The 16,401-nt window shown below is 47.9% G+C and overlaps 1 protein-coding gene across 1 annotated transcript; it reads left to right on the top strand.

Annotated features, from left to right (window-relative positions):
- The first annotated feature begins 3,001 nt into the window (after nt 1–3,001).
- NSFL1C (NSFL1 cofactor) lies at nt 3,002–16,401 on the top strand. The gene is made up of 9 exons (XM_084645885.1): nt 3,002–3,157; nt 6,212–6,309; nt 8,171–8,245; nt 11,497–11,662; nt 12,040–12,132; nt 12,864–12,973; nt 13,697–13,834; nt 14,642–14,806; nt 16,025–16,401. The coding sequence occupies exons 1-9, from the start codon at nt 3,056–3,058 to the stop codon at nt 16,185–16,187; spliced, it is 1,110 nt and encodes a 369-aa protein (XP_084502011.1). The 5' UTR covers nt 3,002–3,055; the 3' UTR covers nt 16,188–16,401.

The raw sequence follows: 16,401 nt of genomic DNA, 5'->3' as shown, positions 1-16,401 counted from the left end.
TTACCCGGACATGCAGAGTCCTCGGGCTGACCTACCACGGAGTCAGAGCTAATTGTCCCATGTAAAAAGGACAGGAGGACTTGTGGCACCTTAGAGACTAACAAATTTATCACGAAAGCTCATGCTCAAAGAAATGGGTTAGTCTCTAAGGTGCCACAAGTCCTCCTGTCCTTTTTGCAGATACAGACTAACACGGCTGCTACTCTCAAACTTGTCCCATGTAGTCAGTCAAGGACCAAATCAAGCATTTTCTGTGGGCGTAGGTTGTGGGGACTTGGGCTGAGCATTTCCTAGTGTTTTGAGATCTGGGTTTGATGCCCACAGTCCTGAAAGCCCCTGGGAGCTGGCAGTCCTTCTCTGCAGCAGCGACCTTAACGCCCCCTGAGTGATGAGCTAATGCAATGGCTGATCAGTGTGTTGCTGTCTGTACTGCTTATAAAGCACCCCTGCTGTGCTGTGGGCCACTCAACTAACTGGTGCGGAGCTGGGGGCACCGGGCGCTGCAGAATGGGTTGCGTGGCTGGGTGGGCGGAGTTGATGGGCTGGGGCAGAGGTCAGGGTTGGAGGGCACGATATTAACTGAGGTAGGGCTGGGGGTGCAGAGCTGATGTGGGGGCTGGGGCATGGAATTAATTGTTGTCGGGATGCAGTGGCCAAAATTGTATCCCCCACTATAAACTGGCAACACAACACGACACACACACATGGGGTGGGGTGGGGTGGGGTCAAAAACCAGAAGACAGCTCAAAAACCATTCATCTTTTTTTTTAATCTCATAATTTGAGGGGGGCTGTCTCCTGATTTTTGGGGTCTGACTCAGGTTGTTTTGAATGTTGGGCCTTAGCAAGACTGCTGCTTTGACAAGTCCTGTGGGAGTTATGGGCGGCCAGCCCTCCTCATTCCTTGTGCTCAAAACAAACACACACCCAAATGACCCCCACGCAGCTGTGGGTGAGAATCTCCTTTGCTAAGCCTGTGTTAGGTGTGTTCCTGCCCTGCTGAAGGGTTTAGCTAGACACCAGAGCTCCCACAGTCACGTGGACTTGAGGGGAGAGTGTTTAAGCACTGGGAGCTTGGGAGGGCTGAAGCACTGGGTCTGGGGTCTGAGGCAGTCAGACTGTGGGGTCCCACTGCCTCAGAAGGGGATCAGCCATGGGGCCTGCACCTGAGAGACCCAGAGCTAGGATCAGGGACCAATCTCTGCCCAGAACCAGGTGCCCAGCCCAGTACCTCATGGACTCAGGGTTTGGCTCAATTTGCAGCAGACTGGTCTCCATCCACAAGAGGTGCCAGGATGGAACAACTGTGGGTAGAAAATATGGGGTTGGAGGAATGAAACCCACTTGGTCCATGCACAGAAGAGTCCCCTCTGCTCATGGGTCTCTCTTTGCTTGCCTGGAGGACCATGTCAGCTGTCTGCAGCACAGTCCCCCTGGCCACAGAGAGCATCTGCCAAAGGTTTGGAGCTCTGTGTATGGAAAGGGTTGGGGATGGGGGGCTGTGTAATCTGTACCACAGCTCCCCTCCGTACTGGAGAACCCGCTTATCAAAGCACTAATAATTCACCGCAGACACCCTGGGTAACCAAAACGGTGTCACAGCCTGATGTGGGTAGAAGGGGGATGAGGAAAAAAATCTGGTGAGAAATAAAAATCCAAATAAGGTGAAAATGAAACAACGTGCTGGTCTGGCTGTTAATAACCAGCCTCTGCTTTAAGCAGCGTCAGATCCTGGAGGTGGCCATATGGGGCTGTGCTCTGGGACATGGGGGGAGATGAGAACAGGGAATTGCTGCTTTGAGCCTCGGTCTGAAGCCTCCTGCCTCTGGGGCTTAAGACGGCAGGACAGTTTTTGCATTTACTTCTGTATTAAGATAAGCTGCTCTGAAGATGCCTGAATTCACCCCCAGATGTGCCGTGAGTCCTTCACTTGCCTGCCCACCGATCCCATTGTCACAGGACGTATTGCAGAGCAGAACTGCAGTGTGACCTGCTCTTACAGCCCGTTATCTCCGGGGACCCTGCTGGTTGCATGCTGCCGGGGAGAGTGTGCAAGTCTGGGTTCTGCTGGTGGAAGTGTTTCCCCCACTGTGGGAATGGTTTTAACGACAAACCTTCACGTCTGTCTAATCTGCCTAGTCCTTTTATGGCCCCGCCACCGTGGTATCGGAGCAGCTCACAAACGACTGAGTGTTGCCCATGCCTGAGTTCCCCTCTCTTGGAGGGTCTGGGCTTCTATCTTTTTGGCACCCTGTGAGGTAGGCTGAGGTTATTATCCCCATTGTGTGGAAGGAGAACTCAGGCTCAGAGAGATCGGGACCAAAATGTTCAAAAGCAGCCCCGTGATTTTGGAGTGGCTCCGGTTTGGGGCACGCTCCTGGAGGCTTGCTCTCCAGAGAGGCCACCCTTCGCATGGTGGCTCCCAGTGGGGGACGGTGAGATGTTGAGTGTTTCTGAAAACTGGGCCCCAGAAACCAGTGGCCCAGTTCTGAAAGTTGGGCACCCAGAACCAGTGGCCGTTTTTAAAGCTCTTAGCGTAAGTGGTTTGTCCGTGGAGGCCGTGACAGGGCTGGGAACTGAGCCCACATCCCGCGAGCTCGGCGGAGCCGGGGTCCTGACGCACCCCAGGAGAGGCGCCCTAAGCCCCGGCGCCGGCTGGCCCTGGAACGGTCCGTGTCTCTCCCTCCCTTGGCCCAGCTCCTGGGGGTGTGATTGGGGGTCAGATGCAGGAGGGGGCTGAGCACCCAGCAGGGACCTTGGTGGGACGGGACCCACGTGGGAACCGGGGGCAGGCGGTTGAACTGGGGACCCCAGGGGCCCCTGCGTTTCCATCTCCCCAGGGGCCCCTGCGTTTCCATCTCCCCCCAGCAGAGGGCAGCGTGTGTCCGCCTCTGCGCCCGGCCGGAAGCCTCCCGCTGCCCGTCGCGCTGGGGGCCGGCAGGTGGCGCTGTGGGCGGCGCGCGTTTCCGCACGGAGGGCTTTGAGTGCTGCACGCCCGGCCCGCCAGGCGCGGCCTCCGGCGCGGGCCGGGGGGGATTGGCCGCTGCACCGGGAAGATGGCGGATCGGCAGGAGGCGCTGAGGGAGTTCGTGGCCGTGACCGGGACCGAGGAGGAGCGAGCCCGCTTCTTCCTGGAGTCGGCGGGCTGGGACCTGCAGGTAGCGCCGCGCCGGGCCGGGGGAGGGGCCGCCGCGGAACCGCACCGTCATCCCGGCATGGGGGGGCCCGGCCCGGCCTCCCCCCTCCCCCGGGCCCGGCTCGGGCCGGCCTCCCCGGCCCCTCCGGCTCGCTCCCCCCATCCCGGCCTCCCCTCCCCGGCGCCCGCCCGCGGCCCCGCCTTCACTGCTGGCCCGGCCCTGCTCCCCTTGCTCCCTACCCCGGCCAGCGCCCCCCGGCGCCTCCCCGGGCTCAGGCCGCTCCTCCTGCCGGGCTGGGCCGGGCCGGTGCCCGCGCGAGCAAAGGGCCCCCCAGGCCTGTTCCCCCAGGCGCTGCACGCCCTGAACTGGCCGCTGGCTGCTCTGTGCAAACCCGTCCCCCGCCCACCAGCCTGCGGAAGACTCGGTCTCCGTCACTCAGGAGCCGTCCTGGAGCTGGTCGCCTCTCTCAAGATGTGGCTGCAGTGAGTTCCCAGCTCTCCTGTAAACCCCTGCAGGCGCCTGTTGCATGCCCTTCGCATCCCTGCCCGTCGCATTTCTCTGGCACATCATTTCATCCAAAAATCTCAGAGCTCCTTACTAGCATTAATTAGGCCTCACAGAACCATTGACATAAGTATTATCCAGATAGGGAAAGGGAGGCACAGTAGTGAAGTGACTTGTCCAGCCAGGTCCACACAGCGATGGAGCCAAGAGTCTTGACTCACAATATTGTGCAGTAATGCCGCCCCCCCCCATACCTGTTATACTTTAATATGAACTGAAACTCTTTAGAGGCAGATTAAGTCATCAAGCGCAAGAACTGGGTGACAAATCACTTCCATTTTGTAATTTTGAAATTTACAAATATCTGTGTAACTAGTTGAGGCAATCTCCTATTCAGGTAAATAATATTTATCACTGAGTTTTGTTAGCTTGAGGCATAAGATTTTATAGAAGTGTGATTAACCCAAACAGGCTGTGTGGTCATAGAATATCAGGGTTGGAAGGGACCTCAGGAGGTCATCTAGTCCAACCCCCTGCTCAAAGCAGGACCAATCCCCAACTAAATCATCCCAGCCAGGGCTTTGTCAAGCCTGACCTTAAAAACTTCTAAGGAAGGAGATTCCACGACCTTCCTAGGTAACGCATTCCAGTGTTTCACCACCCTCCAAGTGAAAAAGTTTTTCCTAATATCCAACCTAAACTTCCCCCACTGCAACTTGAGACCATTACTCCTTGTTGTATCATCTGCTACCACTGAGAACAGTCTAGAGCCATCCTCTTTGGAACCGCCCTTCAGGTAGTTGAAAGCAGCTATCAAATCCCCCCTCATTCTTCTCTTCTGCAGACTAAACATCCCCAGTTCCCTCAGCCTCTCCTCATAAGTCATGTGTTCCAGCCCCCTAATCATTTTTGTTGCCCTCCGCTGGACACTTTCCAATTTATCCACATCCTTCTTGTAGCGTGGGGCCCAAAACTGGACACAGTACTCCAGATGAGGCCTCGTCAGTGTCGAATAGAGGGGAATGATCACGTCCCTCGATCTGCTGGCAATGCCCTTACTTATACATCTCAAAATGTCATTGGCCTTCTTGGCAACAAGGGCACACTGCTGACTCATATCCAGCTTCTCGTCCACTGTAACCCCTAGGTCCTTTTCTGCAGAACTGCTGCCTAGCCATTCGGTCCCTAGCCTGTAGCGGTTCATGGGATTCTTCCATCCTAAGTGCAGGACTCTGCACTTGTCCTTGCTGAACCTCATCAGATTTCTTTTGGCCCAATCCTCCAATTTGTCTAGGTCCCTCTGTATCCTATCCCTACCCTCCAGCGTATCTACCTCTCCTCCCAGTTTAGTGTCATCTGCAAACATGCTGAGGGTGCAATCCACACCATCCTCCAGATCATTTATGAAGATATTGAACAAAACCGGCCCCAGGACCGATCCTTGGGGCACTCCGCTTGATACCGGCTGCCAACTAGACATGGAGCCATTGATCACTACCCGTTGAGCCCGACAATCTAGCCAGCTTTCTATCCATCTTATCCCTTCTATCCACAGAATCAGTTATCTTGTCATAGAAGGCAATTAGATTAGTCAGGCATGACTTGCCCTTGGTGAATCCATGCTGACTGTTCCTGATCACTTTCCTCTCTAAGTGCTTCAGAATTGATTCCTTGAGGACCTGCTCCATGATTTTTCCAGGGACTGAGGTGAGGCTGACTGGCCTGTAGTTCCCAAGATCATCCTCCTTCCCCTTATATATATTAAGAGCACTGAAAATTCTTCTGATAATCCTAATTTCAGACACCTGAAACTATTCAAAGTCTATGAAATATGCTTAATCGAGATTGTGTATGATATAGACTCCTGTATTTAGCCAGTCAGGTAGAGTGGAAGGATCTGTAAAAGTTATCCACTTGGTCAGAAGGGGTGAAAACCAGTTATTGCTAGCACAGATTCAGCCATGGTATGAACAGGACCTGAAAATTGTAAGTGAATGCATGATCACCTATTTGACCAATTGCCTTTTTCCCTGCAAACTTACCCTCTGGCCATGTCTACACTAGCACATTTAATTAAGGGCTTGTGCATGCTTGGAAATGTACTGAAATAGCTGTTCTGTAATAATTATTTGTGTATAAACCCCCATGAAGATACTCTTATTCTGGAATAAGGCTACCTTTTTCAGATTTAGCTAAATCCACTTTAGAAGTAGAGTAAGCTAAATCAGAAACAAGCAGTCTTATTCTGGAATAAGAGTATCCACACAAGGAGTTATTCCAGAAGAAATGTTTCAGTACATTTCTGAGTGTAGGCAACCCCTAACATGGCAGTAAAAAAACTGGAAGCTGCTAGATGAGCCTTATCTCTGCTTAAGACTCCTGAAGGTGGAAATTGTTTTGTAAAATTCCTTAGAGTAGATGTGGCTTAAGCTATTGGGCGTGACAAAAGTTCTAAGTAAATGCAGTATTTTAATCTTTTTAATGGATATAGTTCTGACATCTTTCTGACAGCAATGATGTACGAGATGATCGGTCGTCTTCTTAAAAGCCGCTGTAATTCTGTCCTTTCAGATTGCTCTAGCTAGTTTTTATGAGGACGGGGGTGATGAAGATATTGTAACGCTTCCTCAGCCAACTGCCAGCTCTGTGTCCAGAGGCACTGCACCCAGGTGAGGAGAAACTTTGCAAATTATATGGGTCTGCTCATTAAGCAGTTATACATGTGGGAGTGGAAGCCACCTATCGAAGTACTTACACTATGCCCATCACATTGCTGTATGACCCTTATCAGAGAAGACATCCATGAATTTTGTTCAGCTTTATTTCATAAGTTTCATTAGCCTTTGTGAAACCCCAGCAGTGTTGTATTCCCCTACCTTGGATGTGATTGCACATCTTATGCAAAGAATTTTGTAGAATGATTTTACCTCATTGCTCAAGAAGAATGGATTATTCTATTTTAGTTTGCTTTGGGGCCAGAAGAGAACTCAGCAGATCTAAACATTCTCTGTAATACAGAATACTATAATTCTCTAGAATAGTTTGCAATTCTATACGCCGCCTATCTGAGGGTGTCAAGGCACTTTACAAGCTTGAATGAATTTGGCCTGATTTTGTCCCTGTGAAATAGGAAAATATTATCCCCATTTTACAGATGAGGGATCTGAAGCACAGAGAGTTCTCATCTGATTGGTAGTTGTCTGTGTAAAATGAATTTGATGGTCTAAGTGCAGATTCTAGTGGGTAAGTGTCCACATCACAAAAAATCGCCATTTCAGTTAGCTCCCTAGTAGGTAGCTCCGCAGAAACACAGAGGATCAACAGACATGTAACCTGAACTCCGTTCACCTTTAACAGAGGCTCTGTAAACAGGGCCGCGTTAGATACCTTGCATTTTTCGGGATTATGCCATAACTATTCTGTGGATAAATAAAGGTTCCTAAATCCAGTACATCTGCAGGGAAATGACTGAAGCTTTGTTACGTTTGTTGTGTTCGTGACCCCTTATCAAGCATTGTGCGTACACTCACCTGGTATTTGTCGATGTAATGGGGAGAGGATGAGATACTTGGAGACTGATTCACCATTCTTACACCAATGTGACTCGATGGTCTAGTGGAGTGATGAATCAGGTCCGTAGGGTTGGAAGGGACCCAGATTAACCCACTGTATAAATGCAGAAATTCTTCTACTCCAGCTTTCTTCAATCCAGGTTCCTTTTTTTTGTCTTGTACAGAAACCTTTCAGATCTTTCTTTATATATCATAAAGACACAAAAGGCACAAAACTGTTTGTTTCTAGTGATCTCTTAGATATGTTTAGACTATTCTAAGAGTGTATGTTGTTTTTAATTGAAGTCAGGGAGGGAGCTAAGTGTTGGGCAGTGGTTCCCAAACTTGTTCCGCTACTTGTGCAGGGAAAGCCCCTGGTGGGCCGGGCTGGTTTGTTTACCTGCCGCGTCCGCAGGTTCGGCCAGTCGCGGCTCCCAGTGGCCGCAGTTCTTTGCTCCAGGCCAATGGGAGCTGCTGGAAGCAGGGGCCAGTACGTCCCTCAGCCCGCGCTGCTTCCAGCAGCTCCCATTGGCCTAGAGCAGCGAACCATGGCCACTGGGAGCCGTGATCGGCCGAACCTGTGGACACAGCAGGTAAACAGCCCGGCCTGTCAGGGGCTTTCCCTGCATAAGCGGCGGAACAAGTTTGGGAACCACCGGTGTAGGATATTAGGATAGTCTTCCTTATTTTGACAACAGTCCCCAAGAGGGAAAGAGCAGATGGACTTTGCTGAATGGTTAATGAGGACAGCAATAGTACCTGTCCCCTCTGAGCTGCCATTTGATCAGTATATAGAGGGTGTTTAATTAGTGCAAGAACTGAAGTTCAGTGGAAATAAATGCTGTTTAACCCAGATGCATAGTAGAGGACAGAAGCACAACATAACAGCCACTTTCCTGCTTTATAGTTCACGTTACATGTCTGATATCTATCTATCTCTTTGGGGAATGTGTGCGCTTATTTGGTTATCTTTTTACAGTGACCACCGGGTGACATCATTCAGAGACCTTGTTCATGCTCAAGAAGATGATGATGAAGAGGAAGAGGGACAACGGTCAGTCTCCGGTTAAATATATAAACCACATGGTCTTTTATCTTGTGGGAGAGTATGGAACTATACAGAACCTTCTTTAAATCTGTGTTTTAATCGCTACTGACGAGTCTCCGGTTTTCATGCTCACTGAGTCTTATTCTGAAAGGCTAGTCAATGAAAATGATGTCTGCAAGGACAGGCTTAGCACTGTTTGTAGAAATTCTCTGTACTGGTTTGAGAGTTGTGAGATGTTAAATTCAGTGGTGATCAGTACAGTTCTGAATGCATGTCCTTCTCCCCATTGTTGAGAGAAGTTAATCCCAGGGCTTGCAAAATGAGTGTTTGCATTTTTGCTAGAGCAGTGAGCCCCAGCACTCCCATGTCTTTGTTTGTGATGCTGCTGTATGGGAATGCAGTTGCAGTTCCCCTTTTCATCTGGGTTTTTCCCTTCTTTTGAGCATCATTTAGGAAATGTTAGTGGGAAATTTCCTGCAGTGACAGCTATAATGACAGCTAGCGAGGAGAGCTTTAAACTAGATTCAAAAGGGGCAGGTGATAAAAGCCCACAGGTAGGTACAAAAAAAAGTGATGTTAACAGAGGACTAAATATGGGGCGGGGGTCATTGGAGCTACATGAGGGGTAGCAATGGGGGAAGCTGCTCAATAGCTTAGCTGTCCGTATACAGAAATGCAAGGAATATGGGGAGTAAACCGGAAGAACGTGAAGTATTCCATAAACTAAATTATGACTTAATTGGCATCACAGAGACTTGGTGGTATAGTGGGGTTATGGCTTGTTCAGGAAGGATAGGCCAGGGAGAAGGTGTTGCATTGTACCTCGATATGTACTCTTGTTCTGAGGTCCAGAAGGAGGTGAGAGTCAAACCAGTTGAAAGTCTCTGGATGAAGATAAAAGGAGGGGAAAAAATGGGTGATGTCATGGTCTACTGTAGACTAACAAATCAGGAGGAAGAAGTGGATCAGGCATTTTGAGAACAAATAACAGAAATATGCAAAACACAAGTAGTAATGGGGGACTGTAACTACCCAGTCACTTGGTGGAAAAATAATACAGCAAAACCCAAAATATCCAATAAGTTCTTGGAATGTATTAGAGGACAATTTTTTGTTTCAGAAAGTAGAGGAAGTAATCGATGGGACAGCCATATTAGATTTGATTCTGGCTAGCAAGGAGGAATTAGTTGAAAATCTGAAGGTTCAGAGCAATTTGGGTGAAAATGATCATGAAATGATAGATTTCATGATTTTAAGGAATGGAAGGAGTGAAAGTGAAAGTAACAATGGACTTAAAAAAGCAGACAGTAACAAACTCAGAACTGGTAGGTAAGGTCCCAAAAGGAGTTCAGGAAAGATGGCAGTTTTTCAAAGAGACAGTATTAGGGGCTCAATAGCAAACCATCCTGATGCGAGAGGAAGAATAGTAAGGGTATGTCTACTGTAAAGAAACACTTGCTGCACCAAGTCTCAGAGTTCAGGTCAACTGACGCAGGCTCACAGGGCTTGGGCTGTAGAGCTAAAAATAGCAGTGTATATGTTCTGCCTTGGGGTGGAGCCTGGACTCTGAAACCCATATGTCACCCACATGACGTTCTGGTAAGCAAATTAGGAAATGTGGTCTAGATTGAATTATTATAAGATGGGTAAACAGCTAGTTAAGACTGTACTCAAAAGGGTAGTTATCAGTGGTTCACTGCCAAACTGGGAGGGCATATCTAGTGGGGTCTGCAGGGTCAGTCCTGGGTCTGATATTGGTCAGTATTTTCATTAATGACTTGCTTATAAAATTTGTAGATGGCACCAAGCTGGGGAAGGGATTGCTAGCACTTTGGAGGACGTGATTAGAATTCAAAATGACCTTGACAAACTGGAGAATTGGTCTGAGATCAACAAGATTCAATTTAATAGACAAGTGCAAAATACTGCACTTAGTTAGAGAAAATCAAATGAACAACTACAAAATGGGAGATAACTGGCTAGGAAGTAGTGCTGCTAAAAGGAATCTGGGGGTTGTAGTAAATCACAAATTGAATGAGTCAAAAATATGAGTCTGCAGTTGCTAAAAAGGTTAATATTCTGGGGTGTACTAACAGGAATGTTAAAAAGACACGAGGTAATTGTCCCCCTATACACAGCACTGGGGAGGCCTCAGCTGGAGTACTGTGTCCATTTCTGGGCGCTGCACTTTAGGAAAGATGTGGACAAATTGAGGAGAATCCAAAGGAGAGCAACAAAAGTGATGAAAGGTTTCGAACACCTGACCTATGAAGAAAGGTTAAAAAACTGGGCGTGTTTAGTCTTGAGAAAAGAAGATTGAAGGGCACTTGATAAGTTTTCCAATATGTTAAGGACTGTCATAAAGAGGACACTGATGAGTTGTTCTCCATGTCCACTGAAGGTAGGACAAGAAGTAATCCACTTAATCTGCAGCAAGGGAGATTTAGGTGAGATATTAGGGAAAAAATTCTAACTATAAGGATAGTTAAGCACTGGAATAGGCTTCCAAGGGAGGTTGTGGAATCCCTGTCATTGCAGGACTTTAAGAGCGAGTTAGACAAACACCCTGTCAAAGATGGTCTCAGTTTATTTGACTGTGCCTCAGCGCAGGGTGCTGGACTGGATGATCTCTCAAGGGCTCTTCCAGCCCTATGTGTCTCAGATTCTATAAGTAGTTTATAGGTGACATGCAAAGCAAATTGAATGGAGCCATCACTGTGAGGTGGCCAAGTATATAAACAATCTTACTGATGGGTAGATTAATGGCACAGATCAGTTCAGTGCCTTAACTTGGTGGTGTACCTGGCAGTAGAATTCAGGAGTGCAGATAACCAGTCCCATTAGTCTAGGTTCTCTCCTTTCCCTCTTTCCCTCCCCCCATTTGTTAAATTTGTGAGCTTTAAGGCTAGGAGATTACTTGATTGTCACTAGTTAATACACAGCTTTTCAAACTCTGTTACAGAAGAAGCTGCTGAGTCTGGCAGAGACCTCATTTCATGGTTTTCTGTTCACATCAGTTACAGTGATTGGCCAGAGTAGATGAACACTTCCCAGTAAACTGTATGACTATAGAAGAGAAAGTGAGAATAACCAACTGTGCAAGAGCAAAAACTCTTTGTGTGGGCAGCCACATCCTGGACCTGAAACTCAGTCTGCTCCTGTAACCTCTTGGGGCTTCTCAGGTCCACGTCCTGGAAAATCATTTGTCCAAGTAACTAACCCCAAGTCCCTAGATGATGATTGTTTGTTCTGTTCAGGTTCTATGCTGGGGGCTCGGAAAGAAGTGGGCAGCAGATCGTTGGCCCACCAAGGAAGAAAAGCCCCAATGAGCTGGTGGAGGATCTGTTCAAAGGAGCTAAGGAGCATGGAGCGGTGGCTGTCGATCGGCCAGCTAAGAGCCCCGGCGAGAGCAGCAGACCAAAAGTGAGGAATGCTGGGGTCTTCTTTCCTTTCCTTATTTAAATCTGTTTTTAATGGAGGTGATCTCCCTCCACCAGCTCAGTGACAGCTGTTCTATATTGGTGAGTGCTGGGATTCTCTTGTAAGGACAGCTACCCCTCCATTAGCGCTGATCTAGCATATGTGCCATAATGGCAAGAAAAGCTAATTCAGGGGGTCAGATGATTCATTGGCTAACAAGTTGGCCACTGCAGCTTTGAGATGTGTTACATAGCTTATAACCATATTGCTGGTACAGTGAAGCCCATGTTTACTCATGGCAATATTCTCGTGAAGGAGAAGCAAGCATTGTCTGGGTGCATATCATTCTGTAATCTCTTCTGCATGCCTCTCTCTTGTAGCCATTTGCAGGGGGAGGGTACCGCCTTGGAGCTGCTCCAGAGGAGGAGTCGGCCTATGTGTCAGGAGAGAGGAGGCAGCATTCTGGTCAGGATGTGAGTAGCTCTCACCCTTCAACTTTGCAAAGATCTTCCTTAGTGGATTATTTTATTTAGCTACAAAGCATCTGTTTTCCCTCTTGATGAGCCCAGAGAAGGAAATGGTCATAGAAGGCTGAGGTGCAGTAAGCCTAGCTTTGGTAAATTCTTAGACTGGAGAGTGCTCTTTCCTCCACTTGTAGATTTAATGAATAATCAAGCGTTCTGTAGGCAGTGTTCTGCTGAAGTGTAACTTAAAAGCCTGGAAGCTCCTCATAAGCTCAAGGACCTTTTCTCAACATTTCTAGCTGTGAAATTAATGCTCCTGAAAGGTGGCATATAGAAAGCACTGGAGAATGAAATTCCCTGTATCCCCAGAGGAGGCGCAGTAGCAGTGCAGACTTCTCTCCTCTACCTGACCAGTGTGTTCCACTGTGAGCTTGGAGAGGCCACCTCTGGGGTGGGTGTGTGGCTCAGTCTACCTGTCCCATGCACTCTTTGGCTTTTTATCCAGACCTGCCAAAAAGAGGGTGATCTGTGATGGTGGCTTTGTATTGGGGAGTGACACCACCAAGCAGCCAGCCAACAGTTTTTCTTTCTTTTGTCTGTGTTGGCTTAGGGAAGTCCCCACAGGGGCACAACCCTCTATCTGAAATTATCCCGCTGGGCAGGCTTTTCACTGCCAGTCATTGCTATGTTTTATCAAGACACTGGCAAGGAGCTAACTTTTCTGCTTGGGGTGGTTGCAGGTACATATCGTATTGAAGCTGTGGAAGAGTGGATTCAGCCTAGACAATGGGGAGCTGAGGAGCTACCAAGACCCATCCAATGCCCAGTTTCTGGAGTCTATCCGCAGAGGGTATGCAGCATGAGGCTTGGGGGGACCTCTGATGGGATGTGTCTGAGAAGGAAGCGCCTGTACGCTAAAATATAGGAATGTAGGAAATCCAGGGTGCTGGGAATCAGAGCTTAGTATAAATAGCTCATTTAATCTGAAGCATTTTCATTAGTTTCTTAACGTGGTAGCAATGGGGTGGGTAAAATACAGTGGTTGCCTTTACATCAGGTATTTAGCTGTTGAAGCAGCCCCATCCCATGAAGGGATAGGAGACTTTGAGGATTAGAAGTGAGGGAACAGTCTCTTCCATATGTGGGATGCAGACTCCTGAGGATTACAAAAGGCAGGTTATCCTAAACACAGACTAGTGCGAGAAAACTTTCATGTGTGTTATGCCCTGGGAAGATGAGTCCTCCTCAAATCCTGCTTAGCTGATGAGATGATGACTAAAGGATGCTTTGATTCCTGGGGACAGGAGGGAAGGTTTCTAATAGCCTGTGATGGGACTGGCATTTGTGGTGACAGTTCCCTGGGCAGCATAAATAGGAAGCAAGCATTATCTGGGTGCATGTTCTGTAATCTCTTCTGCATGCCTGTCTCTCTTGTAGCCATTGGCAAGGGGAGGGCACCATTTTGAAGCTGCTCCAGAAGAGGAGCCCACCTGTGTGTCAAGACACAACAGAAGGTAGTTTTCAGCTCTTTATCTATGGATTTTATTACAATGCACATTCTTCTTGCTTCCAGGGAAGTCCCAGCCGAGCTCCGCAGGTTAGCACGCGGTGGACAAGTGAACTTGGATATGGAGGACCACCGTGACGAGGATTTTGTGAAATCCAAAGGTGCCTTCAGGGCTTTCACTGGAGAGGGGCAGAAACTGGGCAGGTGAGAAGACAGCAATACTGATTTGGTATCTGCTGCCATAGGCCATCTGAGCTCACACGGTTTCTTTCTTTAACAAAATAGCAGTTGATTTGGCTGTTTGTTAGGGTGACGGAATAGCTGACATTTTATAAGCATTTAATGTTGCAGGTGTTTTTAACAAATACAAAGGACTGGCTTTAACTCCTTGCTGTTAGTTCCCTATTGCAAACCCCTGTGAATCAATTGCAAAACGGCATTGATGGCAGATATAAAGTGTGTTGCAGAGGTCTGAGCACGTGTCTCTGAGCCAGGAACATGAGTTTGATTCCTGGCTCTGCCTCTGATTCTGTGGCCTACGTCAAATCACTTAACCTTTGTTTCCTTGTATGTAAAAAGAGGATAACATATCTGCCCTGCAGAGCGGCGGTACGGTGGTGATTAATCATTTTAATGTTTGTAAATGCTAAATATTGTGTGTGATATGCACCCTCATTAGCAGTTAGTCAAGAGATCAATCCGAAGCGAGGAGATGGGGAGGTAGTAGGGACCATGATTAGATGTCTGGAAGTGTGGGAATGTCTAAGTCAGGTTGAGTGGGGGTTGGATTGGAAGACATTGGAGGTTGTATAATCTGTTGGCTCTGAGAGGTTGGTTTGGAGATTAGATAAGTGTCTGAGGGCCCCTGATGTGTCACCAGTTGGTTCCTGAGTTCCTGTTCTCAGTGCTAATATGTTTGCATCTGTGCCTCTTTTTAAGTGGGAATCCTGATTCCTGGGCCTGGAAAGAGGTGGTTTATAAAACCTGTCCTCTATGTTTTCCTCCTCTTAGCACTGCCCCCCAGGTGATGGGCACCAGCTCTCCAGCACAGCAGGCAGAGAACGAAGCCAAAGCCAGTTCTTCTATCACCATTGATGAATCAGAGCCCACCACCAACATCCAAATCCGGCTCGCTGATGGCGGGCGATTGGTCCAGAAATTTAACCACAGCCACAGGTACAAGGGCAACGGGAAACACAGGTTACTAACTGGGAAGGCCCGAGTGACACTGTGAACTGTACACAGCTGGAGCAGATGTTAAAATCCTGGCTAGCCAGCTAAAGGGAGCTCTGGGGATCCTTCTGTATAGGTGAATAGGAGCAGAATTATTGCGGGGTTTGGTGATTGTTAAATATTAGTAGGATAGGATTTGTTTTCCTAACAGTGACAGCTGTTGAACTGGTGATCTCTCATTTGAACACTTCAGTATTCTCAGTGTAACTGTCTGTAGTGCCAACTAAATTATCCCAAGGTCTTTGGACATCTTCAGATAATTAAGGAACTTAGCTCAGTTGACTTCTTCTGAAAACTTGTTTGCTTAGCCACTCTCTTCACTGCAGATAGCTTGAGAGAGGAGGTTCCCTTTAAAACAGGTTCAGCGGGAGGAGCAAAATTAATTCCATGGAGTCCATTGCTCAGTAGGACTTAAGCATGTGACTTCTGTGCTGGAGTCCTGCTCAGCCAACCATTCTTGGAGAACACAGCTGGTCACCCGTACTTTTCTCCAGTTCTTATAGGAGAACTGAACCACATCTCTGCTCAAGCAGGGGAGACTGGAAGACAAATCTCTTTTCCAGGCCCCCTTGTTATCCACGATGGTATCATGCCCCCTAAGGGATCAGATAATCTGGGATCTGCCTCACTTATGCGGAATGCTGCTCTCCTGCCCATCCAGCAGTTTATAAATTACATTGCACCTTTCATCCTGAAGGGATACCAAAGCATTTTACAAACTATACATGCAGGAATCTCTTGATCCACCGACGTGTCCAGACACCATGGTGATCTGCAGGTATTAAAAACTTACTAGTATAGCCACCAATCACTGCATGTGTTTAAGGCAGGAAGTTACAAAGACTATCTAGTTGTGATCACAGCTTATGCTCAAAGGCTTTAGCCTCACTTGTAATAGGTGGAAAGCAGTTTCATGTGTTATTTCAGGGAACTCGTGTGTCTGTATAGATATGCAACAGAAAATGAAAAGTCATCTTTAAAAGTAGCTTAAATGTGAAATCTGCTTTATGTGGCTTTTGCCGTTTGCTGGTAGTGTTGATGCTGTGACATTGCAGGCTCTTACACCTTCGGGAAGAGGGGTAAGGTTAGTCTGTTTCCCACACATTTGTGCAGTAAATGAAATAACAGGGTCACCATTGTGTGTTTGATCCCCTTGGACAGCATCCGTGACATCCGGCTCTTCATAGTAGATGCCCGGCCAGCGATGGCTGCTACCAGCTTTGTCCTCATGACCACCTTCCCGAATAAAGAGCTGTCTGACGAGGACCAAACCCTGAAGGAAGCCAACCTGCTCAACGCTGTCATCGTCCAGCGATTAATATAATAGAACCCATCTCTCTTCACGCGTCTACCTGCTGTGCGCATGTGTCGTTTCGTCCTGTATGCGCACCTGTGCCACGCAGCACAGTGTAACATCTACCTGTAGCTCTGGGTTCTTAGATCTTGGTTGGACTTTTTTCTCATTAGTTGCATTTCCCATGTTTTTGTGATGATCAGTGGACTTTAAAATAAATAAACAAAACAAACCCATTTTGAAA

Source organism: Lepidochelys olivacea (assembly GCF_965140295.1).
Source record: "Lepidochelys olivacea isolate rLepOli2 genome assembly, chromosome: 13".
NCBI lineage: Eukaryota > Metazoa > Chordata > Testudines > Cheloniidae > Lepidochelys > Lepidochelys olivacea.
This window is presented reverse-complemented; position numbering and strand designations above follow the sequence as displayed.

Coding starts and splice junctions, on each gene's coding strand:
- NSFL1C (XM_084645885.1), top strand. CDS start 3,056: ATGGCGGATCGGCAGGAGGCGCTGAGGGAGTTCGTGGCCGTGACCGGG. Junction 3,158..6,211: donor CGGCGGGCTGGGACCTGCAG/GTAGCGCCGCGC, acceptor CTGTCCTTTCAG/ATTGCTCTAGCTAGTTTTTA. Junction 12,974..13,696: donor CTGGAGTCTATCCGCAGAGG/GTATGCAGCATG, acceptor TCTTGCTTCCAG/GGAAGTCCCAGCCGAGCTCC.